The following is a 24435-nucleotide window of genomic DNA, read 5'->3' on the forward strand; positions in this document are numbered from 1 at the left end:
GACAAACAAGCGTTTGTTCCGTGTTATGGGTACGACCTGCTTGTGCGTGGCCGAAGCAGGCGAAAAACACCTTGAAAAGAGCGTTTGGGGGTGGGGAATATGAAGCTACCTGCTATTTTCCCATAAAAACTCAACTCCTCCTCTAACCGGTAAGGGTGTGAAAGGACTTCTAGTTGGTTGCCAAGTGTGATAAGACGTAGTTGTGTTTCCGTGGACGGTCGGTGTTCAAGTGGGAAGCGTTTTCATTTTGTTGTTGCAAACCAAAGTCGAAGTTGCCCAGCAAAGTCGGCGCGTTAGGTTTTAATGTAAGTCAGTCTCTACTAAAACTGTGTGTTTTAACAATCTTCCGTGTACGCCATTTATCACAAACCAAACGAAGGTCAGAGTTCAGGAAAAGACGTTACTGAAACAATTTCTATACCTTCCTGACATTGAAGGCATAGTAACTATAGAAGAATTTGAACAATTTTTGCGCACAGGACAAACATGCGTACCTTACAATTCCTACCCGCCCTTCTTCTGCTTCTAACCCAGTCAAAAATCGTGCTTGGTGATGTTTTTTCTGCTGTTGCGGGCATGGAGGTTCTCGTTGCAACAGAATCGGAACTGGTAAAGCACCTGAATACTTATATCCAGGAAGAGGAGAACAGGATGAATCAACTGAGAGGGTAAGGAATTAACCATTTCTGTCTCTTTAGCAAAACTTTTGTGACTTACCTTTTTGTTTTAGATTTCTCAAAGAGTACGAAAGCATGAATCAGGAGGCCAGTGTAGATGCGTCGAAATACTTGGCCAATCCAATCAATGCTTATTTGCTAGTGAAACGCCTTACGTCTGATTGGAAAAAAGTGGAAAAGGTCATGTCTCAAAATTCTGGATCAGGTATGTGTATAGTTATTTTTATATCCTTTTTTCTATTAGTTAATTCTATTACTCTCAATATCGATATTTCTGCTTTTACAGCGGTTGTCAAAAACATTACCCAGCATCGCAACGTGTTACGATTTCCGTCTGATGACGATTTGAAGGGAGCCGCGGTAGCCCTCATGAGACTGCAAGATACTTACAAATTGGATACTCATGCGTTAGCTGAAGGAAAGCTGCTGGGAAAGAAGTATTCTCGCCATCTTACTGGTATGAAATGTGTATCCAATTTAAAGGGTTCTCTATATACTAATTCCGCATGATCTATCTAGCTGGCGATTGCTGGGAACTTGGTCGTCAATCCTACAACAACGGTGACCACTACCACACCGTTCTTTGGATGGCAGAAGCTTTGAACAAGTTTGAAAAAGAGTCGAGCAAAACTGTTGCAAAGGAAAATATTCTCGATTACTTGGCTTTTTCTACCTTTAAACAAGGTATAAGAGTGGATTAGTTATAGTAATTTCAGAATTTATTGTGGATTGTATATAATGTAGGTAATTTGGAAGAAGCGTTGCAGTTGACTCTTGAATTGCTCAAGATTGTTCCATACCACGAACGTGCGATTGGCAACAAAAAACACTACGAAAAACTTCTTCTTCAGCGAGGAATCGTCTATCGCGAAGGAGACAATGGCAAGTAAGTGACGCAGATCACTTGTACCTTTTCCGTTTTTTTGTTACATACTTCATCGTTTTCTGCCTTTGCTGTCGATATAGCGCAAATTTAAGCCAGCCCTTCAACACGGCCAACCTGAAGTTAACAAAACCCTCAGGAAGCACCAACAACTGGGATGTGTATGAACAACTGTGCAGGTACGATCTTCAAAGCGGTGGATAATCTTCCTTGATGAGTAACATGTTATGCTTTGCAGAGGTGAGAAGTTGATGGATCCCAAAATAGAAGCAAAGCTTCGTTGTCGTTACATAACCAGGAACGTGCCCTTCTTTTTCATTCAACCTATCAAGATGGAAGAGGCCTACCTGAAACCACTTATTGTCATCTATCACGATATTATCTCTGACGACGAAATTGCGACTGTGAAGAAACTGGCACAACCCAAGGTACAAACGTAAAGTTGTTGAGAATAGTTATGCAGGTTGTTTATTCATTTTTTATCGTATAGTTTCAACGAGCAACCGTTCAAAAAAGAGAGACAGGTGAACGTGAAGTATCTACTTTTCGAATCGCGAAATCGTCATGGTTAAAAAATGTAGAACACGAGGATGTACTTAAGGTTGGTTGAGTCGAAAATGACCTTTTTCTGTTTCGTCACTTTCTGTATCAACATTTATAGATTGATCGTCGTGTTGGCGACATTACTGGACTTGACATGGCCACAGCTGAAGATCTACAAGTATGCAATTACGGCATTGGAGGGCATTATGAACCTCACTACGACCATGCCAGGGTATACGAAACGCAGTCATCGTGATTTCCACTATCAACATTCACGTTAACGTTGTTTTTTTTTTTTATACCGTCTTCTATTTCACCCATAGAAAGGAGAAGTTCAGAAAGACTTTGGATGGGGCAACCGGATTGCCACTTGGTTATTTTATGTAAGTATAAAGGCGAAGCATGTTTCGCTAGCAAGGGTAGCACTAAAGGGCGAATTATCGTTTACGCGTTTCATATGGCTGTTTTTTTATGATATCGGAAAGAAAATATTTTTGGGGTTGCAATAACTTTGAGAAAAATTTGCTTCTGATTTATAGTGATGTTCTTATTGAAGTTTCCTTTAAAGCTGATTGCCTTTTATTGTTCTAGATGAGTGACGTCGAGGCTGGCGGCGCGACTGTCTTCCCAAAGCTCGACCTTTCCTTATGGCCAAAAAAAGGAAGCGCTGCTTTTTGGTATAACCTGGATCCGAATGGTGAAGGCAACGACTTCACCCAGCATGCTGCTTGTCCTGTTCTTACTGGATCTAAATGGGGTAAGAACACGCACAAAAATAATTTTTTTTTTATAGTTTACTCAACTCTAAATATTTTGAATTGTTTTAAGTTTCCAATAAATGGATTCACGAGCGAAATCAAGAATTCCGTCGTCCTTGCGGTTTGCACCCAGATTCAGAAATGTTGTGATTAGTTGTTGATTTTTAATTATGATGTTGATAGTTCTAATAAATTTTTTCGGTCGATAAGTTTGACGATTATAGACTCTGAATGTGTGCAATACTGACTTGTATTTCCTAGTAGAAATTCCCTTTATTGTAGTATGTATAATATTCAATTGTGAAAACTTGTAAAGCCGAAATCTGTATAGAAATGGTACAAAATAAGCCCAACTAAGTCGGGCTTATTTCGTCGTGTTTCTTTTGGGTAAAAAGGATTGCCATACAAGCGCCCTGTACCATATTGGCGCCCCAACTTCGGTTTGGGAAAAGTCAGACTTATTTTTTTGTCGGGCTTATTTTCAAGCTCCTTACTTCTTGAACATCGGGAGCCGTTGAGTGAAATAAAACTGGATACTTTACCAATAGATGGCTATACCGTTTGGTGGGTCGTCTGCGGTATAAATTCAAGGTTTACCATACGTTAGCTGCTATGGAATAAAGCTATGGACAAAGCTTATTTGTTTATTGTGCTACATTCCCACGAATAGTATGATAAAATGTAATGGTGTGGTTCCTACCTTCGTGTATTTATGCTTCTGTATATTTTTTGAAGTGAATCACATTTAATGGATTATTTCTGTGCAATGATTAGTCAGGTGGTCAGCTGCCATAACCAAACAACTTCTGCAACTTATTGGAGTTATTACTTTGCTTTCATCATGATATTCGGTTGTTCATTGATAGGTATTAAATTTATATTTTGGCAGTCATAATGCAATAGTTATGATTCTGCCTTTATGACATAGCTAATGAAACTTAAATTGCAAAGGATGCTGTCAATGAGGGAACATTACAAATGACACAACTCAAATGTGTTGAAAAAACATAGTTTTATTCTGCTACTCTTTGTCTTTTCGTCGTGTCCTGCCTTGTCTGAGAAACACAGCATGTGTGGTTTTGCAAACCCCTAACTATTACCATTTTGTCAGTCTTCTCATCATATCTACTGAGGGATTCAAATGGCAAGATTTTGTGTTGAGGAGTGAGGTATTATACTTATATTTTGGCAGTCAGTGTGAGATTAGCACGACTGTGCTTTTTTTAGCCTGTGGAGTTAACAGTGCAATGAATGCCGGCACTGTAGGAAGGTCCCCAATTAAACAGAACTACTGGATTGCAATACATCATGACATTGTCATGCCCTTGGACCACTCATCATTTCGTGTAAGTTTTAATCTGGTAGAAAGCAGCCTGTTTCTCTATATTTGTGATGTCAACAGTTAACAACCACTATTTCAGCAGCTTTCTTTCATTTCTACTTTTCAGCCAACACACATCTTGGCCTCACCCGTCGCCTAGTCTTTGCCTCGCCCCGTCTTCGTCCCGCCCGTCGCCCCGTCTTCGTCCCGTCCGTCGCCCCGTCTTCGTCCCGTCCGTCGCCCCATCTTCGCCTCGCCCGTCGCCCCATCTTCGCCTCGCCCGTCGCCCCGTCGTCGCCTCGCTTCTCCCCTCGTCATGGCCTCGGAGTCGCCACGTCATTGCCTCATCTTTGTGGTATCATTGTATTTTGTAATGTTGTATAGTGCTAACTAACACGCTGGCTGCCACGCCTCTTAGATCCCCTTTTTTTTTTAGCTGTATAGGGACGGGCCGCGCTGTTCTGCCTCATGGCCTATCTGCCATGAGGTGGGGCAGTTGCCACTGCCCAAGATTGGCCGTAAGGCTTTTTAGGCAACGCACCGTAGGGACTCCCTTTTGTCGATGTGTGGTGGAGACCCGGGATGTGCGTTTCCACAACGGTCTCCACCATCACATCAGCCCGGACTTGTCAGCGGACAGTCCCCCTTGGTCGCTATCTCTCTGATAGCGACGTAGGTAGTGTAGTTGTTAGTGGCGTGGCAGCCAGCCTGTTAGTTAGTTATGTATGTATGTATGCCTTGTATTGTATTTTAAAATGTAAATATTAGTGGTGGATTTGAGGGTGGATGGAGGGACAATAAAATGCTTTATTCTCACATGAATTTTGTTTTTATTTTCATCACCATATCTATCAACTGTTTTGAGAATCGAACCCTAGACCATCGGCACACTAGTCCAATGCTTTACAGTTAAGCCAACTACAACGTTACGAACTTGATAATTTCTTCCTAGAAGTCCTTGTTAAAACTGCATACGTACATATGCTTTCATATGAGGATAATTTCATGTACAGTACCTAATGGCTCAGTGGTAGAGCGCTGGGCTATGATACCAGATATCTGAGGTTCGAATCCCAGTGTAATAATACAATTATAGTATAATGTGAAAAAGTGATAGCTCAGGAAATAAACCGGATATCACTTGTAGAAGTGTCTAATGATAATGTGAAGACATATAATAGCAAAGGATGAAAAACAGACAATGAAAGTAACCAAATTTGGAAAAATATTTGATAAAAAAAATTTTATTGACAATTCTCTGCACATTACAATTATTTTTGCAACTTTAAAAAGGCACAATAGCCCTTTCAAAAGTTGCCGTCAACCCAGGCAGGGGGAGACACTGCCTTGTTGACCCACCGGGGAGATTACCCGGTGATTGGCTAAGAGAAGCCGGAAGAAGAGCTGAAGATTTGGAACATTTTTACAGGAGCGATTAACCTTTAGTTCGGATTTGTGGGCAGCCACGTCGCCCTCCGTGAACACATCATCGGACGAAGCGGCACCCCACGTCCCCTTTTCCGGCCAGAGCCCTCCAAACCTCGGTATATGTTGTTTTTATATATACCGTACAGTAGGGGCATGACCCCCTACGGGCTTATTACGAGTCAAGGGGAAACGGGGCTACGGAAAGGAAGGGAGCCCAGATATGCACTTCAATTTTTAAAATATCAAATACCGTCTCGGGAATCCGAATGAAGTATAGAAATGTCATGTCATCCATCCAATCATTACAATTTATTCAGTGTCTTGCCCCAACCAAGAATCTTTTCAGATCCAATGTTGCTAATAACCTATACTGAGAAAAGAAAAACAACACCATTAAGCATCTCAATTGTTGCTCATGTGACTTACATGACTCATAGATTCAACTTCTGGCAGAAGCTTCGGAAAGGCCATACAAATTGCAGATGAAAATCATTGTATAAGGCTCTTGAATGATAAAATAGCACCGTAGAATGTTGCATTGTTGATAGTTGTGTTCCCAGTATGCTAAAAATCCTTTCCTATTGGATAAAATTTTTTTTTGTAGATTATACATGGTTGGCAAAAAGGAGGAGAAATGCTTCGTCATAAATTCAAAATTTTTTCAAGAAAATTCCTTTCAGACCTAAAGAGTCCATGTATGATGTTCTTCGCTGCAATGCCAGCGAAGTGAAACATCTTTAGGGCCATTTAAGTACCCAGCTTCACCAACACTCTGAACGTAAAGGACAAGTTGTTCTTTAGCAAAAGAAGCAGAATTATTTGAGGCTTCTAGCTGTGACAACTATAAAGGATTGCTGTTATACAAGATTCATTTACACAAGATGGTACTTCTCATTAGACAATGTGCATACTCTATTACTTTACCTCATACCCTAATGGTAATGCACTGTGTTTTTTCAACTGTAGGCTCACTCTTCCATCCTGTAACACTTCCAGACTTGACTTGATCCCCCACTAAAATTCTGTGAATGCAAAATAATAGCATTAAAAATACTTTTTCGATAGACAAAAAACCGAAAAGTACCTAATCCATGTTTGATGTTGAACTCATGCCATTTCTGGGTTTCCATACCACACCCATTTTCGGCAGTCTTTATGGTAATATTAATCAAAGCCACATGTACCACTATAAAATGGATGTTGAAAAGCAAATAAAAACCTGTTGAGATGGATATCAGGAGAATCAGAATAGATCTCAATCAACTTCAGTTATTCTTTTCCCTATAGTACTTAGTGGCATAGCATAATAAATATACTTGCCTCAATTCAGAACCATAGACCAACGGAAAAGAACACAGAAATGTAGCTGTGAAAGCATATCACTTTAAAACACAGGATCAGGTATAGATCACCTAAGAGTAGACCTAAAATGCAAAGGCAAAAATATTGGGCACGGTTGCAGTTTACCAAGCATAATAGCAAAATAAGATAATTATTAAAGAAAAACATATGCACACTTGGGTTGCCGAATGGGTAAGTTTGATGCAATCTATGGCAATCTGTTTTGTTTTACCGCTATCGACCGGTAGATGGCGATAGCAGTGAAACAGAAAAAAGGCCGATATTTTTTTTTTTTTGGGGGTAAAACGGATTGCCATAGATTGCCGTACAAGCACGCTGTACCATCCTGGCGCGCCAGCATCGGATTGGAAAAGTCGGACTTATTTTCAAGCCCGTAACTTTTTGAACATCGGGAGCCGTTGAGTGAAGTAAAACTGGATACCTTACCAATAGATGGCTACACCGTTAAACATATTCTCTTACAGAATCCATCTACCGATGTCAAGAAGCCTAATCCCAAGGGCAATAGAGGAAAAATAAGTTTATATAAGGAATGTAATGGTATATTTATTTCCTTATTGAAACATGTTCAGGGAAACAAGTTACCTCGTCATCAGCTACTAGGCTCCTACCTGCAATTTAAATATATAATTTTCAATGTGAGTATTCTGGAGAAGATAAATAGTGCAATTAAACGATATTACCATAAAGGATTGGGTAGTCCCGTTGTAAGCAACACCTTTGCCATTTATTTTTTTATAATATCCGAAGTGTGAAATACGATACTCGCCTTCTGGAGTATCGGCTGGCACTATCCAGCGTAGGTGGGCTTCGCTCTGTCCAACGCCTGATGTTCTTTCCCAAAAGAAGCTGGTAAGGAATAAAAGAATTAATGAATATTCTTATAATACCCTCAGATAACCGTTAAACATGTGAGTACAATGTATCAAAATGGGCGTCGGTTCGGATGACTTTCCAAGAACCATCAGTCTGCTTGGCCTCCACCTTCATAAATGTATCCTCCAGCATTAGATTGTTACGAGGATGCCCAGCAACCTGATAAACGAAAAGATTCCAAGTTTGTAGATTCTCTAAAATTTTCTTATAAAATCTCACGAATGTCGCTGTCACGGTCTCGCTAGGTCGTACAAATGGATACGGCTGTACGACGCAATCACCGAATAGGCGCTTGAACGCCGGTTTATCAAAAACGACGCCAGGTACGAGGGAAATTTGCTTATCCAATAAAAATGGTGGTGGTGGACCATCAGACAAGATCTCATTCTATATAAAATGTTATCAATGAGGTGATGTTTGCAAAATAGAACAGTGAAAATTGCCTAAACCTTGAAAATAGCTCGCGTCAATTTCTTGTACTGGTCCAGATAAGCGGACAGAGTGTGTGGACCATAAATTGTTGACGCACCTTCGTACCGTTGGACCTGTAGATTCATCGTCATTTACCGTGAAGCCAATTGTGACTCAAGGGAAGAAACGTGTGTACCTGATATTCTTCGAAAGTGGTGATGTAATGAGTATAGACGTTAGAGAGTCCGGCAATGACCGTTTTAACGTTGGACCCTCCTCCATTGTTACTAGCTTCGGCATTGAGAGCTTCCCGGAGCCTTCTTCCTGCCATGGTAGTAAATTCACCCGGAACTGCTGCGATGAGCAGCTGTCCGATTCGTAAGACTTGTGTTTCCACGATGCTAGGATGCCAGTCGTACGGCCACGTAATCTGTAAGGATATAGAAAACTGCTATGGAAACCTATCTCTAAGGTTTTTAAAATTATAACATCATAAATTTTGTACGAGCTGTAGCGGAGGAAGCCTTGAAGTATCTTTCAATAGACAATACTATTTTTACGGACTCTTGATACACAGTCAGTTGCCTTTGCGGGAATCGGTTCATGGAGTACGTGACTAACACCATAAAATACTGTAAGACTAACCTCTCCAGTAGAAAGCAAAACTGGTTTGGGTGAATGACATCGCTTGACGTCTTCACTCGGTTTAACCAATGCCGAACCTAGTCACAAGATACAGGAAAGATTCAACGAGAATTAATAGTTGGAATTAAGCCAATTTACCCACGAGGTTCCAAAAACTGTTTTCAGAAGTCGTTCCCTGCGTGAAATCGAAGGCTCCTGGTCCGTCTGTAGTCCCCGCTGCGAAACTGTATCCCATGGCCGGCTTGCACAATTTTGTCTAGTTGCAACAAAAGCATTAAAACATTGAAAGTGTACGGTTAGAGCTTATTCCTTGCATTTTTTTACCATAGTTGGTCCGTTGACAGGATCATCGATTTCAACCTGATAGTCGGTCATGTTGACAAACTGATGGGTATACTGAACTGGGCCTTCCAGCGCCTCTAACTGTGAATTGTCTTTTTCAAACATGCCCTGTGTGCGAGATCAGGAGTATAAATTTTTCCAAATTTGCTTTATGCCTTAGAGTTACCCAAGCTTTCTGAAACTGTTTTTCTCCAATAATTCGGGTGCTATCGACCATATCTTTCCCGGGTCCGAAGGCGATGCATTTCTGTGTCCTACCATTGCACGTAGAGCTAACAAAATCACATGGAAGCCCCGTGTCGATGCATTTCGCTCCCATTGTGTTGGGAGAAACATCTCCTAGGTTCGAACTAGCGAAAGCTGCCACAAATGGTCCCTGTTATGTTGTTAATAGACAGGATTATTTTGATCTTTAATCAAAGAAATTATTGAATAATGGCAGACTTTTCCTGGCATTATATCAACTCCGTTAACAGCACCCTCAAACAGCAATCCTGCGTAACCTTTGTTGTCCGACGAAATGAAGGGATTGGTGTTATTCATGCTGGTACAATGAACGGCATACCAGTTTATAATGCCCATGTCTTGACCGGCGGTTGAAACGAATTTGAGCTGAATCATATCCTTGTCCGTGTTGTATGTATACCTGTCATGGGAAACATTGTGTAATAAATTAGTCTCATACCGCTCACTTTCTACCCAAAAAATTACTTGGCTCTTTCGGGTGCCGGATTATTTAGGTAAGAGGCAGGGCTACGATTAATGTTGGCGTCAACTAATATATCTTGTGAATAAAAAATGTTTGCAGATTGCATATTTTTGCTGGCGAAGACAATACTCTTGAAAGAAAAAGAGATAGTTAGATAAACACAGGATTATCTCCTTTCGAATTTGCACACTTACCTTAACGATGCCCTCGACCAAAGCATCGAAAGATTGTTGAACCCAGCCTTTGCTGGTAATGAGAAAGAGGACATATTGAAGATATCCACCAGGCCCTGAGTGCGTGTGTGTTCCGCTTAGAACAACGTTTTTGTGCGAGTAAATTCCGGGTAATTCCACCTCCAATCGCTTCACAACCTAATCAAATATAAATCTATTAATAAAAAATAGGTATCGCGTAAATCGAACCAGTATCCATTTCTCGGATGTTTCAGTTTTTCGCGTTCCCACAAAAAACCAGTTCTATTAATTCTACGCTGCTTTCCGCAAAAAAAAAAAAAAAAAAAAAAAAAAAAAAAAAAAAAAACTTCAATGGCAACAAAATAAAGGAGAGAAAGGATACTGCTGGGTGAGAAACATTGAGGAGGTGGGACTTCGATTGTTCATGCGTTCCGGCATTGCCTGTGAGCGTGTAAAACTTCAGTTGATTGCCGGCCGCAATTGAATGCACTTGTTTTCTTTCTTATTACAGGTTTTGTTCAACCGTGAAAGAACTAGTGTTATCTTCGTTTGGCGTGGAAGAAACGAATCTTCTGGCCTTTGTGATACAACACATTTTCAGATAACGTACAGTAAGTAAACAATTTTATGGATAAAAGGATTTTAACCGGTACATCTTTACGTCGGTTTTGTCGAATGAATTTGACTGTCAAGGAAGATCAGAAGATGAGTACAAAAAATTCTCGCAAAAAATGGAGCATTAAAGCTTGAACTTAATAATCGCGAAACATGTTTATCTACGAGGAGTTTAATAACGTTACGATGAAAGAAACTTCAAGGCCAGTTAATTAGTAATAAAAGAAGCTGAAGGGCAATCTTTTCGTAATTCCTGAGGGTTTACCTGTTTCCACGAGCAACTCAACAACAAGAATTTTTTAGAAGTGCTGCTATCTAGCTTTAACGAGGGAAGAGGAATTCTGGTTTGAGATCCAAACGAATGACCATATGTTACAGAGTTTTCTCAGTTTAGTCGTTCTTAATGGGAAAATAAAACAGTTTAATTTAATTAACTTCATGGGAACCTTAGTTATGATATCGGTTTCTTTCCCGATTCACCGATTTTTTTTTAACGTTATCTATCCAGCTGCGATAAAAACTGTCGTCTGTTTAGAAAGTGAATGGTTTTCTTACTTCTGTTTTGATGACTTGATCCATCAAAGCGCAATCCACGCTAACAAATGCGACGCGGTTTATTTCGTCGTCAATAACAAACGCTCGCGAATATTGGCGCGTGTGGATTCCTGCAGATTTTTGTGCTGGCTGCGCGTATCCCATCTAAGACAAAATTAAACCAAAATAAAACTTAAATTGCATTTTACTTTTTAAGTAGCAACTAAAAATTAGATGATGTTTGAAGAAGAAGAAAAGGAAAATAACAGTATTTCCCCAACATCGTTAAGTTAGTTTAGCAAAATTACCATGTTAATGTCAGCCGCAGGTCCAGTAACATCGGCAATTCCCACGCCAACTTGGTAAGTCGATGGTTCAGCGGAAGAAGCACGAAAAGCGAAAGCAAAAACGATGACATGGAAAAAAAACTCCATGATTCCAAATTCGATTGCGTCGAACGAGTAGCAATAAGACCACGTCTTGCCTCCTCGACAGGAATCAATCGATAGCACCACTGAGATTAGATTATAGATGAATAATCCTGGTTGTGACGGATAAAGAATAGATCTTATCACACGAGACGATCAAAACGTTTAGCACGCCTGCCATCTAGACGCCAAAAACGTGTCAATGTTTGAAAAATATTTTTCCATTTTAACGTAAATGCCTATTCGTACTACATACACGCTCACATTGCGTTTGATGAGGCAAACACACGTTGCAGGCTATTGTTAACAAAAGCTTAATACTCAGCTGCATACTGCTCAAAAGAGTGAAATGAACTAACGTACCTCTTCAGCTAGTGTGTCCAGCAAAACCAGAAGATCAAGTCTGGAAAAAACTGACGGTGGGAAGACGGTGGTTGAAGTTAAACATCATTATCAATTCAACGAAAAGCCTTTCAAGGCCACCTGGTACTGGAGAAGACATGATGGATCAGGATTCCATGTGCATCTTTGACAAGTCCTTTTGTGTACAAAATTGATTTCCAAAACGAGATCCATGGTTGTCACGTAGTACAAAAATCTTCCTTAAAATCGGTCTTGAAGTAGAAAACTAGAGATAGAAAACTAGAAATTACAAACGTTAAAAATGTAACACTAACATAGGGAAATACTCGTAACACTGTTATCAGTTACTAAAACGAATGTCAGAGGTGATAATAGCTAGGGTTATGAATTCGTAGTTCTGTATTCGTGATTGGCTAATTGCTCCATGTTGTTGTTTTAGGCGCCTCAACGCTCACAACGCCATCTGTGACCTGTCCGAAAAACTATATCACTTATAAATTTAAATGATATCATTTCCAAATTTTTTACCGGGTTCTTACAAATATTATTTTCCGTTTAGGTAAAAATAAAATGACCATTTTTTTCTTTGCCTGTACCGTCATCATTTTCCTGCAAACAGCTGCTGTTTCTGGCGATATGGTTACAGCCCTAGCAGATATGGAGGGCCTCGTATCAACAGAGTTACAGCTCGTAAAGCATCTTGAAAATTACATTCAAGAAGAAGAGACTAGACTGACGCGATTGAAAAGGTAAGAACATTTCATATAGTAAATTGGAAATGCACTTCACCAAACAATTCATCCTCGCCCTTATTAGTTTTTTGGAAGAGTATGAAAGCATTTACCAGGAAGCCAGCGCGGATCCAACCTCCTACTTGGCTAATCCACTCAACGCTTATCTATTGGTAAAGCGTCTTACGTCTGACTGGAAAAAAGTGAAAAACGTAGTTTCCCGCAATGTTGGCTCTGGTATGTTTAATTCGTATTGTAAGGTTGATTTTCCTAGCTCAATTAATGTAGTGTATCTCCATAGATTTTGTAAAGAACATCACACAGCATAAAAATGATATGCGATTGCCATCCGACGAGGATTTAAATGGAGCAGCCGTAGCGCTTTTGAGACTGCAAGATACTTACCAGTTGGACACACACTCTTTAGCTGAAGGAAAAATGTTGGGGAAAAAGAAATCCCGCCAGCTCACCGGTAATTAGCAAGAACGTAGCGACAATGTTCCATACAATTTGAGAAAAATGCTCCTAACTTGATTGTCTTACTTTAGCTGATGATTGCTGGGAACTCGGTCGCCAGTCGTACAATAACGGCGATCACTATCACACTGTTCTATGGATGTCAGAAGCTCTGAGCAAATCAGAAAACGAATCAAACAAAACCGTCTCCCGACAAGATATCCTCGGATATTTAGCATTTTCTACGTACAAACAGGGTATCATGGAAACGTAATTTTCCTATTCTGAGATCCATTGAAATCAGGAATTTATCACGCAGGAAATGTAAAAGAGGCCCTGCATTTGACTCGTGAACTTCTCAAGATTGTTCCTTTCCATCAGCATGCGCTGGGCAACGTAAGACACTACGAACGACTTCTTCGTGAGCAAGAATCAACACACGAACAAACTGCTGCGTATGGACATTATTCACTTCAATATGATGAGGTGTCTCGATTTGCACAATCAAAACTATTTAATGCGTGTTTGTTTTTTTAGCATCGACGACGTCACAACAGGCAAGCGATTTAACGCAACAAATCTCAAACTGGCGAAGAATTTGGCAACATTTGGGGTACCCAGCGATCTATGGGATAATTATGAAAAGTTATGCAGGTAAAAACAAATCCACCTAGTTCTATTGAAATATGACATTGGGATTCATGCTAGAGGGGAGAAAATAATGGATCCCAAAATCGAAGGCCGTCTCCGATGTCGTTACGTGACCAATAACGTGCCTTTTTTCTTCATTCAACCCGTCAAACTCGAAGAAGCTTTCTTAAAGCCGCTGCTTGTTATCTATCATGATGTCATCTTCGACGAAGAAATTGAGACAGTCAAGAAGATAGCCCAACCCAGGGTATAGTGAGACATGAACTTCATAACTATTTGTGTAGACTATAACCGTATATTGTAAATTTATCGATAGCTTAAGAGAACAACAGTTCAAAACATGGAAACAGGTGAGAGTATACCTGTTAAATATCGAATCTCCAAGGCGGCCTTTTTGAGAGATGACGAACACCATCTCATATCCAAGGTGAAAAATCATTATTAAAAAAACCGATAGCTAAATTACACGTGTTATGCTCAATTAGGTGAGTCGACGAGTCGGATACATCACTGGTCTTGACATGACAACTGCCGAGGAATTACAAGTTTGTAATTATGGAATCGGTGGACATTATGTGCCTCATTTCGATTACGCCAAGGTACGAAACTGTTCGTAAAGTGTTTAAATTTAGGTGAAGTTTTGTTGGCACGTTCAAATGTTTTAATTCTTATATGCCAACAGAAAGGTGAAGTTCATGGTCCCCGAGACCTTGAATGGGGCAATCGTATTGCCACTTGGTTATTTTACGTAAGTTTTCCAATAATTCGACTCTCAAAATCTTACAACTTCCTCGTCAGTAATACTTTAATGGCAAGCAAAGTTTCTTTCAAAATCCTGAGGTTTGTAATACATCACCTATGCTTTTTAAAAAATATTCCAATCGACTAGATGAGCGATGTTGAAGCCGGTGGTGCAACTGTTTTCCCTTCTCTGGGTGTGGCACTTTGGCCCCGGAAAGGAAGCGCTGCCTTTTGGTACAACTTGTATCCCAATGGTGAGGGTAATGAAAACACTCGGCACGCTGCATGCCCTGTCCTTACTGGATCGAAATGGGGTAAGACACTTCCGTAATAGTTGCCCATCGAATAGCAGTTTTTTAAAAACATCTTTTGAACATTTTTCTAGTGTCTAACAAATGGATTCACGAACGAAATCAAGAGTTACGTCGCCCATGTGGTTTGACCTATACTTCCGAAATGTAACACACTGAAATCTCACTTCTTCCGTTATTTTTTATGCTCCTGCGTTTTGATTTTTTTCTCCCTTTAATGAAATTTCTTTTGGTTATCTCGTTGTCGTTTCAACAATTGTAAAAATACAAAGCGTATACAGTCCCCATTGTGCTGAAGTGATATGTGTCATGTAGCCTTTCGAAACAGGCGACATTCGAGATTTCGCATCAGCTCGTTATAAACTCAACCTGTCATAGTCACTGCTATCCATTTTTTGTTAAAACGAGGGGTTTAAGAGATAATTTACAAAACTCGAGCTGTCAGTAGAATAAAAAAAAAGTGCTCTTACGAAGCTGTCAGGCAGAAAATCCAGCAGGGACGTTAGGTGTCTGCAATGCCCTGACCGATGATAATTACAAGTGATACCTCTTGTTTCAAGGTTTCTATCAATACAAGTTTCTCGTTCTTCCGAAAGAAATAAATTATATTTAAAAAATTCCCGGGGTCGCTGACTCCGGCACGAACCGACGCGCAAGATGAATCATCCGTTGAAAGTGAATTCAAGGTCTCCCGCCCTCGATGTGCTACGTGATCTTATGTTCTGTACAAGTGAAGCGTTGCTTTCTATTGCCATTCCCCTCCACAAACAGCCGACGTGGAATTAGCTTTCCCACTTTATCGAGGTGGTCGGCAGTATCCCAACAACATTAAATGTTATTTCCCTAATTCGGCCCGTAGTTTTCCGTCAAAGTTAAAAAAAAGTTACTAACTAAAAAAAACTATAAAGGGCCTTTACAGTCACGTTATTTTGCGTTAAAATTGCAGTGTTTTACGTTATAACGAAACCATTAAGGGATCATCCTGCAAGTTCCCTATGCAGACATTTAGCTCTTTCTTGGGAACCTGTAGGAAATGCAAAACTTGGAAAGAAAAGCTTCTTTTAGGGATTTGTTTATTTTGCTTTCAAAAATGTGTTTTCTCCTTGAAGCCAAAGATAAAAAAACGCCGCTGGAGGGAAAAGGCGGAGCTTAAGACGGGACTGCTCTTTTCATCACGAAGGGGAGTGTAGTTGACCGTCGACCGAAGTAAAAGAAACTCGACACACTGTGCGTCTACAGTTTATCAAACTGTTCAAGTCGGAATCGAAACAGTTCACTGTTCTTTTCCCACTCACGTCGTGAAAAATAATCGTGTAAATAATATTCTTCTTCCTCACTATAAGGAAGAACACGTGAGTTCTCACGCTTCTCTTTAAAAGCAAAACATTTGTTTAATGTGTTTGTGGCAAATTGAATTGGTGCTCTTGATTTAAACAGACGCAAAGCAATGCATGTTGCCGGCTTATTATCCGCAATCCTCCTCGTTTTGCAAACACACAATGTCTTTGGAGAAATGTTCACTGCCTTGGTAGACATGGAGGGACTTGTATCAACAGAGCACGAGCTTGTTAAACAACTAGATAACTATATACAAGAGGAAGAAACCAAGTTGAAACAACTGAGAGGGTGAGAACTCAAAAACCGGCTTAAGAATCATAGCTTTACATTTTATGTTTTTTTTTTTAAGATACATGGAAGAATACGAGAGCATGTATCAGGAAGCAATTACAGATGTCTCGAAATATTTGGCAAATCCAGTCAATGCTTTCCTACTTGTCAAACGCCTCACCTCTGATTGGAAGAAGATTGAAGAGGTGATGACTCAAAATGTTGGCTTTGGTATATACGACATTATCAATTTGATATGAATACGAGCAGTCAATATCAATGTCATCTTCTCCCTAGCGTTTGTTAAAAATTTAACTCAGCACCGGACAGATTTACGTTTCCCATCTGACGAAGACTTGAATGGAGCAGCAGTGGCGCTAATGAGACTGCAAGATACTTATAAACTAGACACTCACGCTCTAGCTAATGGTAACTTGTTGGGAAAGACCTATTCTCGTCAACTGACAGGTAATCAAGATGGTCATTCACGATCCTTTAATTTTACTAAACACCGACCTCCTTATAGCCGGTGATTGTTGGGAACTTGGGCGTCAATCGTATAATAATGGCGATCACTATCATACCGTTCTTTGGATGGGCGAAGCTTTAAACAAATTGGATGACGAATCAAATAAAACAGTCACGCGGGAAAGCATTCTTGAATATCTGGCTTTTTCTACGTTTAAACAAGGTGAGACGAATGCTTTTGATTGGAAGGGCATTAAGTAATAATTTGTTTAAAAATTCAGGTAACGTGATGGAAGCTCTGCAATTGACTAACGAGTTGCTCAAGATTGTTCCATACCATCAGCGAGCACTTGGAAACAAGAAACACTACGAACAAGTCCTCCTTGAACTTGGAGAAATGTCACCCAACGTTGGGTACGTGCTCATCATGTCTGATATCATTGCTTTTATACCTAAACGTTTATACCATTCTTTAGGTTAGATAACGTCATAGCTAAACCATTTAACACCGCCAATTTAAAATTGAAAAAACCCAACGATCATTTGGAAGAAAGAGAAAAATTTGAAAAGCTTTGCAGGTAACATTTACTAGTGCATATTTTCGTGACTGGGTAAAAATGACTGTCGTGTTACAGGGGGGAAAGGTTGATGAGTCCCGAAATGGAAAGCCGACTTCACTGTCGCTACGTAACCAATAACAATCCCTTGTTTTTCATTCAACCGCTCAAGATGGAAGTGGGTTTTCTTAAACCTCTGCTCGTCATTTATCACGAAGTGATTTCAGACGAGGAGATTGAAACCGTCAAAAGAATGGCGCAACCCAGGGTATAAAACAAAATGTCCATTTATGTAATGCACAGACAAGAGGATTATTTGTTATTCAATCGAATAGTTTAAACGAGCAACTATTCGGAATCCCAAAACCGGTGAGCTGGAACACGCCAGTTATCGAATTTCAAAATCGGCCTGGTTAAAAAGCGAGGAACACGAGCATATTTCAAAAGTAAACTACTGTTTTCAAGTGGCAAATCCTGTTCATCGACAGACTCTGATCATTTTGCTGTGGTTTGTATAGGTGACTCGTCGTGTCGGGGACATCACCGGACTTGACATGGCTACGGCCGAAGACCTCCAGGTAGTTAATTACGGCATCGGTGGACATTACGATCCTCACTACGATTACGCCAGGGTATGAATTGATCACTATAGTTTCATTATTAATCGTCAATCTGTTGTCTCAATTCATCGAACGTATATTGTAGGGTGACAGACTCAACGCTTTCAAAGAATTAGGATGGGGCAACCGTATCGCTACCTGGCTATTCTACGTGAGTTTTTGGTTCAGTCGAAGCTAATATATACATAGCGGGAAATCTATAAAAACATGTCCCACCTTTTGTAGATGAGTGATGTCGAGGCTGGTGGTGCTACCGTTTTTCCAACAGTTGGTGCGGCTCTGTGGCCCCGGAAAGGAAGTGCTGCTTTTTGGTACAATTTGCATCCAAATGGCGATGGTAACGAGTTAACACGTCATGCCGCATGTCCCGTTCTTACTGGAACTAAATGGGGTAAGACATTCTTTTTTAATAAGATAATCTGAGAATAATTTTATTTTTTCTTAATTGGTAGTATCTAATAAATGGATTCATGAACACAATCAAGAATTCCGTCGACCTTGTGGCCTCAAGTTTGAAGCTGAAATGTAATAATTCCGCGACTAACGATCGATTTCCAACAGAACTACCGATACTTTCATTACAATTTTTTGTGAGGTGTAAATCTGTCGATAACTCTTTTCATATCCCTTCCTATACGAGGCCAATACACAGCGTTTTTTTGCTACACAATTGCATCATTTCTTAATAATGAACTAAACTAAAAGGAAACGAAATCCAATGTACAAGTATTTCTATGATTATCGAAATTTTCGTAAAGTTAACATTGGTGTGCTGAGCCCTCCACACTTCCGTCTTTCTACACTCAACGCATCGTGAAAGCATTTACATATAAAACGACGGTTATGACAGATTACTTGAACAAAGACCTTATGGCCTCTGTTTCCATCCGACTTTGCATACCAGTGAGATTGATTACTCAGAACGCAGCAAGGACACAGCAACTATACGTCAACGATTGCTGCTGTTTTAACGCACAAAATTACAATAAGACAAAATATTTTTGATACAGGATTTGTTGTAGCGTCCAAGAGACAAGCGGACTAGCTTCTGGCAAGTGAAAAACTAAAAAAGGGAACTTCACGATCACCAAAGAAAGGGAAATGAAACGTCCCACACGATATGAGAAAACTCGTTTGTTACAATCAACTGGTTTCTGTGTTTTTGATTCGTTCTCACACACACACAAAAATACAAGTTAAGGCGCATCAAGGTATTTTTTTCTCCATTTTGGCGTACTTGTAAATTATGGGTTTCAAACATTCCTGGTGTGTAACCAATTTCTTTTCAGACAACATACAAAATATAGGTTGCAGAATTTCATTTACCTCTACGTCAAAGGATTCCGAAAATATACCTCGTTTTAATGACGGAAATGAAATACTATAGCGTTGTCAGTGTTCGTGATAACGACCTTGGTGTAATTCCATTTCGTTGGTTTCGTTTATGTTCTCGAACACACCTTTCCTTGAAGAAGACCGTCTGTCAGAGGAGAAAAAAGGGAAAACCAAGGGCGGGACTTGCACGCTATGTTTCTCGGCCATTCATCCCATCACACGCGTGCGGACAGGCAAGGTTTTAGTTAGCCATCGACTACGCTAAGGTAAACATCCGTCAAGTGTAATTGGACTTTTTCTTTCTAGGATTGCAACTCAAATTGGCTTCACTGTATCAGCCTTATTCAAGGTTTTACCACCAGACGTGAGTTAAAATTTGTCTAACCAATACTATAGTTTAAATAGTGTCATTACTTTGCACATCAAGTCTACTTAATGTTGAACTTGGCAATAAAACCCTTACATTTATTCAGAATATGTTAGCTGGACTTACTTGAACATGTCGAACCGGGGTGTAAAGCCTCGAAAAGATCACGTACACTTGCAAAAAAGAATCACAGTTTATAAAAAGTATCTCACTTAACAAAAAGAACTTTTTGATTCGAAAATTAGCCGTAATTCTAGTGTTTCGTGCACTTCGGCGAAGAGCTCTACTCAATCGCGTTAAACAATGAAAGTCAGTTGAAAGCAGACGACAGTTTTTGCTGATGCAGAAAAACAATGGCTGTTTTAGGTTTACCTCTAGCATGTTTCCCAGGCTTTGCCGGTCAGTGTTTTCATACTTCGAAGATTGAGCCTCTGTTGTCTGCGTGACAAGAACTACGCCCACCTCATGGATAAAACTTGACTCACAAAATTAAGTTCTTTTGACCGCTCAGTGTTACAACAGATATAAACCAGAGGTGCAAAGGGCAGCCACCATATAAGCAAGACAATACATTGAGATGGGAAGAAAGATTAGGTCAGGTTCTGTGAGATACACGAAGAGAGAGAAACCCGGAGATTTTGCAGTCCAAAAATGCATGAGTTTCATGGGCAAAACTATGGGGTTAGCAGACCAAAATACTTGGGAAAGTCTCCCGTGATGTTGTGCGTCTTTCTGTCGACTTTCAAGCGACCTTCCCATTAGGGTGGACGTATAGCAATGAATGAGGGCCTTTGGCTAAGCAAGTATTATTAACGTATAATTTGTTATGAAGCACTTGAATCATTGAAAAAAACGCTGTGGGCAAGATATTGCCCTTAGCTTTAAAACGGGAATGGGAAAACATCAATCAAAATTCGTCAAGAATAATCAAATACTTTTGTTTTTGCAAACGTACGTGTCCATAAGTTTGTGTTGTTACTTTTAATAGGCATTGCAATGCGTATTCACACGTATTTACCAACGTACGTTATGTGTACGTTCGTGGTCATGCAATTCAAATCAGTTTCTGGTGAGATGTTTAGCGCCCTGGCGGACCTGGAAGGCCTAGTCTCAACAGAGTTTGAACTCGTAAAACAGCTTGATAACTACATCCAAGAAGAAGAAATCAGATTGAAGCGACTGAGAAGGTAACGATGCAATTAAAATGTGCCTAACGTCTTAACATGCTCGTTTTACATTAGTTTCCTGGAAGAATACGAAAGCATGTATCATGAAGCCAGTGCAGACGTGTCAAAGTATTTGGCTAATCCAGTTAATGCTTATTTACTAGTTAAGCGTCTAACTTCTGATTGGAAAAAAGTCGAAAAAGTTGTCACTCAAAATGCTGGATCAGGTACGCTTATTGAAATATCTAATTATGTCGTGATTTCAGCATTAAATTAACACACAATTCCGATAGATTTTGTCAAAAATATTACTCAACATCAGAGCCTGGTACGATTCCCGTCCGATGAAGACCTGAAAGGAGCAGCAGTGGCTCTGATGAGGCTGCAAGATACGTACAAATTAGACACTCACGCTTTAGCTGATGGGAAGTTATTAGGAACAACATATTCACGCCAACTTACCGGTAATTGATGTGCTTGTTGATAATGGTACGATTTAATTTTTAAATAAGCCTCTTTGTTTAGCTGGTGATTGCTGGGAACTTGGACGCCAATCATATAATAATGGGGATCATTATCACACCGTTCTGTGGATGGGAGAAGCTTTAAACAAATTCGAAGAAGAAACAAACAAAACAGTTACTCGCGAAGAAATACTGGAATATTTGGCCTTTTCTACATATGTTCAAGGTAACGTTGCTTTATCTGTTTCAGGGGCTGTAAACTGAGTTTCCCTTCAACAACAGGTAACGTGAAGGAAGCCCTGCAGTTGACTAACGAACTGCTAAAAACGATTCCGTTCCATCAGCGTGCAATTGGAAACAAGAAACATTATGAAGAGCTCCTTCGTGAACAAGGAATCATTCCGCCTGGTGGAGAAGCAACAAGGTAAGCGTATTTTGGATTAATTGTGTTAAAGCGTTTAAATAACGATCGTGTTTTGTCATGCACAATGTAAGCATGGAAATGAACGAGCCCTTCGATACATCCAATTTGAAATTGACAAAACCGAAAGGAACCCACGGGGTTCCAATTGACGAGTGGAACAACTACGAGAAGCTTTGCAGGTGACTCGTCAATTCATCAGAACTCGTTCACGATTAAATGATTTTGGTCGATGTAGAGGAGAAAAATTGATGGACCCAAAAATCGATGGACAATTGCACTGCCGTTACGTAACCAATAACGTGCCATTTTTCTTCATTCAACCCGTCAAAATGGAAGAGGCTTACCTTAAACCACTGATTGTTATTTATCACGACGTCATTACCGACGAAGAGATTGAAACTGTTAAGCAGCTAGCCAAACCTAGAGTAAGAACAATTGCACCAAATTTATCTGCGTGTCATAGTTATTAATCATTATTATCTATCACAACAGTTTAAACGTACCACCGTGAGGAATAGCGTGACGGGCAAAGTCGAAACGGCCAAATACCGCATCTCCAAAGCAGCGTTCTTGAAAGACAGCGAACACGATTACGTGGCAAAGGTTGAATCAATTAGCAAACTTTTTTAGTTTTATTACCTTAATGAATTCATACATTTGTCTTCATTTATGCAGATAAGCCGGCGAATTGGCCAGATTACTGGACTTGATATGACCACGGCTGAGGATTTACAAGTTTGCAATTACGGCATTGGTGGACATTACGAGCCCCACTTCGATTACGCAAGGGTACCAATTTACTGTTTGTAGTTGAATGCTTAACTTTGTCATTAGCATTCGTTTTTTCATGCTGAACTTGGAAATTTCCCTATCTCGTTTGACAGAAACAAGAAGCCATCGGCTTCAACAAAGACACTGGATGGCGCAACCGCATTGCCACTTGGCTATTCTACGTGAGTTTTAACACGGCACTTGTAAAAGCTCTTATGTTAAGAAAACCATTCTCAAGTTTAAATGAATCGATTTTTCATTTTAAATTTAGTTTAAAAGACATTAAATCGGTGGTAACAATTACTTAATTATTCTTCAATTGATTGGCTGCTTCATGCGAAATAGATGAGCAACGTCGAAGCAGGTGGTGCAACTGTTTTCCCAACTTTGAACTTGGCTCTTTGGCCGCAGAAAGGAAGCGCTGCCTTTTGGTATAACCTACATCTTAACGGTGAAGGTAACGTGAATACGCGTCACGCTGCGTGTCCCGTACTTACCGGATCCAAATGGGGTAGGCAGTTTTTAGACACATTTTTTAGTCGAAAACAATTGCTAATATTTCTTTGTCGGCAGTATCAAACAAATGGATTCACGAACTAAATCAAGAATTTCGCCGTCCGTGTGGTTTGCGATTCGATGTCGATATGTAGTGATATACTTAAGCCATTACCTTAATTGTCTCAAAGATATTGATGTTCTGCAATGTTGCGCTTACCTTATGAACAATCACCCTGTTATTGTTGATTTACCTTTGTTGTCATTGGCTATGCGTTGGATAAATGTTACCTGCCTTTTAACTGTAGTTAATTCGAAAATGATTTCATCTTCATTGATTTCAATTCAGAAGCAAACGGATCGAGTTAATTCCATAGTCTTCTTGATTCAGCTAGAATAAAATTAAAGCAAGTTTAAGATTGAATTGCAGTGCACCTGGCAAACGTGGATTGAACTAGCACAAACGAAATGTATACGTAAGCAGTTCGGTGGATCCTTAAAGCGAGAATTGCATCCTCCTTTTAGCTCGTGGTAGTAGTTATCGTGAGCAGCAAATAGACGAACAACAGATCAGACGCAGAATTGCTTCACCGCAGGGAGGCTTGTCACGATTGCAGTTCCCGGTCACGAAAGCGCTCAAGAACGGGATTGAAAGTAAATTTAAAGTAATTCGAACAATCGACTACGATACAGCGATGGTAATGAGCTTTCTGGAGAAGCTATTTTTGACTTGCATCGAAAATAAGATGTCCTATGTGATTCAAAATCTTTCTTCAGGTATATGGGACCGTAAATCGTGAAGAACCGGTTGAAGGAGGAAACATTCAATCCCGAATCGTAACGTGAATACAAATTGTTCAACACAAACCCATGCGTATAAACTTAACATGGCGACCCTCGTTTTCTTTTACAGGCCTTAGTTTAGTTAAATGCTACCTCAGTTAGGTTCAGAAAATAGTTGCCAGACGTCGTCCTTTCATTTAAAATGAGCGTTTTCCGATGCCTTTCGTTTTCGTTTTAGAGTCCAGAGATCCATCAGCCTCATTAACTAACGTTATACAAAAGTTAGCAAGAATTTAATGAAAAATAGATTGGCAAATATTATAGGAGATGCGTATTAAATTAAAACGCCAAGAGTAAAAACGGGACCGATGGTTAGATTTGCACTGATGAGACCACCA

General features: G+C 39.9%; 5 protein-coding genes and 1 long non-coding RNA gene across 9 annotated transcripts; 5 read left to right on the forward strand and 1 right to left on the reverse strand.

The window, feature by feature from the left end:
• The first annotated feature begins 139 nt into the window (after nucleotides 1-139).
• Nucleotides 140-3085, forward strand: LOC130700453 (prolyl 4-hydroxylase subunit alpha-1-like). Its single transcript, XM_057522503.2, has 13 exons — nucleotides 140-305; nucleotides 480-668; nucleotides 731-882; nucleotides 964-1134; nucleotides 1197-1361; nucleotides 1422-1563; nucleotides 1644-1739; nucleotides 1799-1988; nucleotides 2051-2161; nucleotides 2222-2335; nucleotides 2427-2486; nucleotides 2695-2860; nucleotides 2932-3085. Coding segments are annotated over exons 1-13 (1638 nt in total). The 5' UTR covers nucleotides 140-303; the 3' UTR covers nucleotides 3012-3085.
• Nucleotides 3086-3440: 355 nt separating this feature from the next.
• On the forward strand, nucleotides 3441-4947 carry LOC130700457 (uncharacterized). Of its 3 annotated transcripts, XR_009421632.1 has the most exons (5): nucleotides 3441-3542; nucleotides 3636-3727; nucleotides 3813-4030; nucleotides 4089-4207; nucleotides 4310-4947. It is a non-coding gene; the product is annotated as an uncharacterized LOC130700457 (long non-coding RNA). The 3 variants fall into 3 exon arrangements; XR_009003800.2 differs by having other exon boundaries at nucleotides 3464-3727; nucleotides 4286-4947; XR_009003799.2 differs by having other exon boundaries at nucleotides 3464-3727.
• A 2605-nt stretch (nucleotides 4948-7552) lies between these two features.
• On the reverse strand, nucleotides 7553-11811 carry LOC130700406 (uncharacterized). The gene is made up of 15 exons (XM_057522442.2): nucleotides 11607-11811; nucleotides 11320-11463; nucleotides 10150-10326; nucleotides 9958-10085; nucleotides 9691-9892; nucleotides 9413-9622; nucleotides 9229-9354; nucleotides 9043-9160; nucleotides 8905-8981; nucleotides 8456-8689; nucleotides 8298-8393; nucleotides 8068-8235; nucleotides 7892-8007; nucleotides 7656-7821; nucleotides 7553-7583 (listed from the first exon to the last, which is right to left on the reverse strand). The coding sequence occupies exons 1-15, from the start codon at nucleotides 11730-11732 to the stop codon at nucleotides 7572-7574; spliced, it is 2100 nt and encodes a 699-aa protein (XP_057378425.1). The 5' UTR covers nucleotides 11733-11811; the 3' UTR covers nucleotides 7553-7571.
• Nucleotides 11812-12656: 845 nt separating this feature from the next.
• On the forward strand, nucleotides 12657-15211 carry LOC130700408 (prolyl 4-hydroxylase subunit alpha-1-like). Its single transcript, XM_057522444.2, has 12 exons — nucleotides 12657-12838; nucleotides 12906-13057; nucleotides 13122-13292; nucleotides 13369-13533; nucleotides 13596-13731; nucleotides 13814-13930; nucleotides 13985-14174; nucleotides 14244-14354; nucleotides 14413-14526; nucleotides 14610-14675; nucleotides 14817-14982; nucleotides 15054-15211. The coding sequence occupies exons 1-12, from the start codon at nucleotides 12660-12662 to the stop codon at nucleotides 15128-15130; spliced, it is 1644 nt and encodes a 547-aa protein (XP_057378427.2). The 5' UTR covers nucleotides 12657-12659; the 3' UTR covers nucleotides 15131-15211.
• A 963-nt stretch (nucleotides 15212-16174) lies between these two features.
• LOC130700411 (prolyl 4-hydroxylase subunit alpha-1-like) lies at nucleotides 16175-18902 on the forward strand. 2 transcript variants are annotated; one of them, XM_057522452.2, is made up of 13 exons: nucleotides 16175-16331; nucleotides 16417-16605; nucleotides 16667-16818; nucleotides 16885-17055; nucleotides 17114-17278; nucleotides 17337-17469; nucleotides 17532-17633; nucleotides 17691-17880; nucleotides 17948-18058; nucleotides 18131-18244; nucleotides 18318-18383; nucleotides 18458-18623; nucleotides 18685-18902. In XM_057522452.2, the coding sequence occupies exons 2-13, from the start codon at nucleotides 16427-16429 to the stop codon at nucleotides 18759-18761; spliced, it is 1626 nt and encodes a 541-aa protein (XP_057378435.1). In that variant the 5' UTR covers nucleotides 16175-16331; nucleotides 16417-16426; the 3' UTR covers nucleotides 18762-18902. The 2 variants fall into 2 exon arrangements, with proteins under 2 accessions (XP_057378435.1, XP_059352619.1); XM_059496636.1 differs by having other exon boundaries at nucleotides 16175-16605.
• Nucleotides 18903-19823: 921 nt separating this feature from the next.
• Nucleotides 19824-23577, forward strand: LOC130700409 (prolyl 4-hydroxylase subunit alpha-1-like). Its single transcript, XM_059496635.1, is given in 13 exon segments — nucleotides 19824-19931; nucleotides 20923-21121; nucleotides 21176-21327; nucleotides 21394-21564; nucleotides 21626-21790; nucleotides 21847-21994; nucleotides 22060-22167; nucleotides 22224-22413; nucleotides 22481-22591; nucleotides 22664-22777; nucleotides 22873-22941; nucleotides 23105-23270; nucleotides 23333-23577. Coding segments are annotated over 12 exon segments (1662 nt in total). The 5' UTR covers nucleotides 19824-19931; nucleotides 20923-20930; the 3' UTR covers nucleotides 23410-23577.
• Nucleotides 23578-24435: the final 858 nt, after the last annotated feature.

Source organism: Daphnia carinata, chromosome 8 (genome assembly GCF_022539665.2).
Source record: "Daphnia carinata strain CSIRO-1 chromosome 8, CSIRO_AGI_Dcar_HiC_V3, whole genome shotgun sequence".
Taxonomy (NCBI): Eukaryota; Metazoa; Arthropoda; class Branchiopoda; order Diplostraca; family Daphniidae; genus Daphnia; species Daphnia carinata.

What these genes read in the sequence shown, in the direction of transcription:
- LOC130700453 (XM_057522503.2), top strand. An exon ending in AACACGAGGATGTACTTAAG is followed by an intron (nt 2,162 to 2,221) that starts GTTGGTTGAGTC and finishes CAACATTTATAG; the next exon opens with ATTGATCGTCGTGTTGGCGA. An exon ending in TCTTACTGGATCTAAATGGG is followed by an intron (nt 2,861 to 2,931) that starts GTAAGAACACGC and finishes AATTGTTTTAAG; the next exon opens with TTTCCAATAAATGGATTCAC.
- LOC130700406 (XM_057522442.2), bottom strand. Translation starts at nt 11,732, where the DNA reads ATGGAGTTTTTTTTCCATGTCATCGTTTTTGCTTTCGCTTTTCGTGCT. An exon ending in CCGGCACCCGAAAGAGCCAA is followed by an intron (nt 9,893 to 9,957) that starts GTAATTTTTTGG and finishes TTCCCATGACAG; the next exon opens with GTATACATACAACACGGACA. An exon ending in TGACGCGAGCTATTTTCAAG is followed by an intron (nt 8,236 to 8,297) that starts GTTTAGGCAATT and finishes CATTTTATATAG; the next exon opens with AATGAGATCTTGTCTGATGG.
- LOC130700408 (XM_057522444.2), top strand. Translation starts at nt 12,660, where the DNA reads ATGACCATTTTTTTCTTTGCCTGTACCGTCATCATTTTCCTGCAAACA. An exon ending in GAAATCCCGCCAGCTCACCG is followed by an intron (nt 13,293 to 13,368) that starts GTAATTAGCAAG and finishes GTCTTACTTTAG; the next exon opens with CTGATGATTGCTGGGAACTC. An exon ending in CTCATTTCGATTACGCCAAG is followed by an intron (nt 14,527 to 14,609) that starts GTACGAAACTGT and finishes ATATGCCAACAG; the next exon opens with AAAGGTGAAGTTCATGGTCC.
- LOC130700411 (XM_059496636.1), top strand. Translation starts at nt 16,427, where the DNA reads ATGCATGTTGCCGGCTTATTATCCGCAATCCTCCTCGTTTTGCAAACA. An exon ending in TTTTTCTACGTTTAAACAAG is followed by an intron (nt 17,279 to 17,336) that starts GTGAGACGAATG and finishes TTAAAAATTCAG; the next exon opens with GTAACGTGATGGAAGCTCTG. An exon ending in TCGCTACCTGGCTATTCTAC is followed by an intron (nt 18,384 to 18,457) that starts GTGAGTTTTTGG and finishes CACCTTTTGTAG; the next exon opens with ATGAGTGATGTCGAGGCTGG.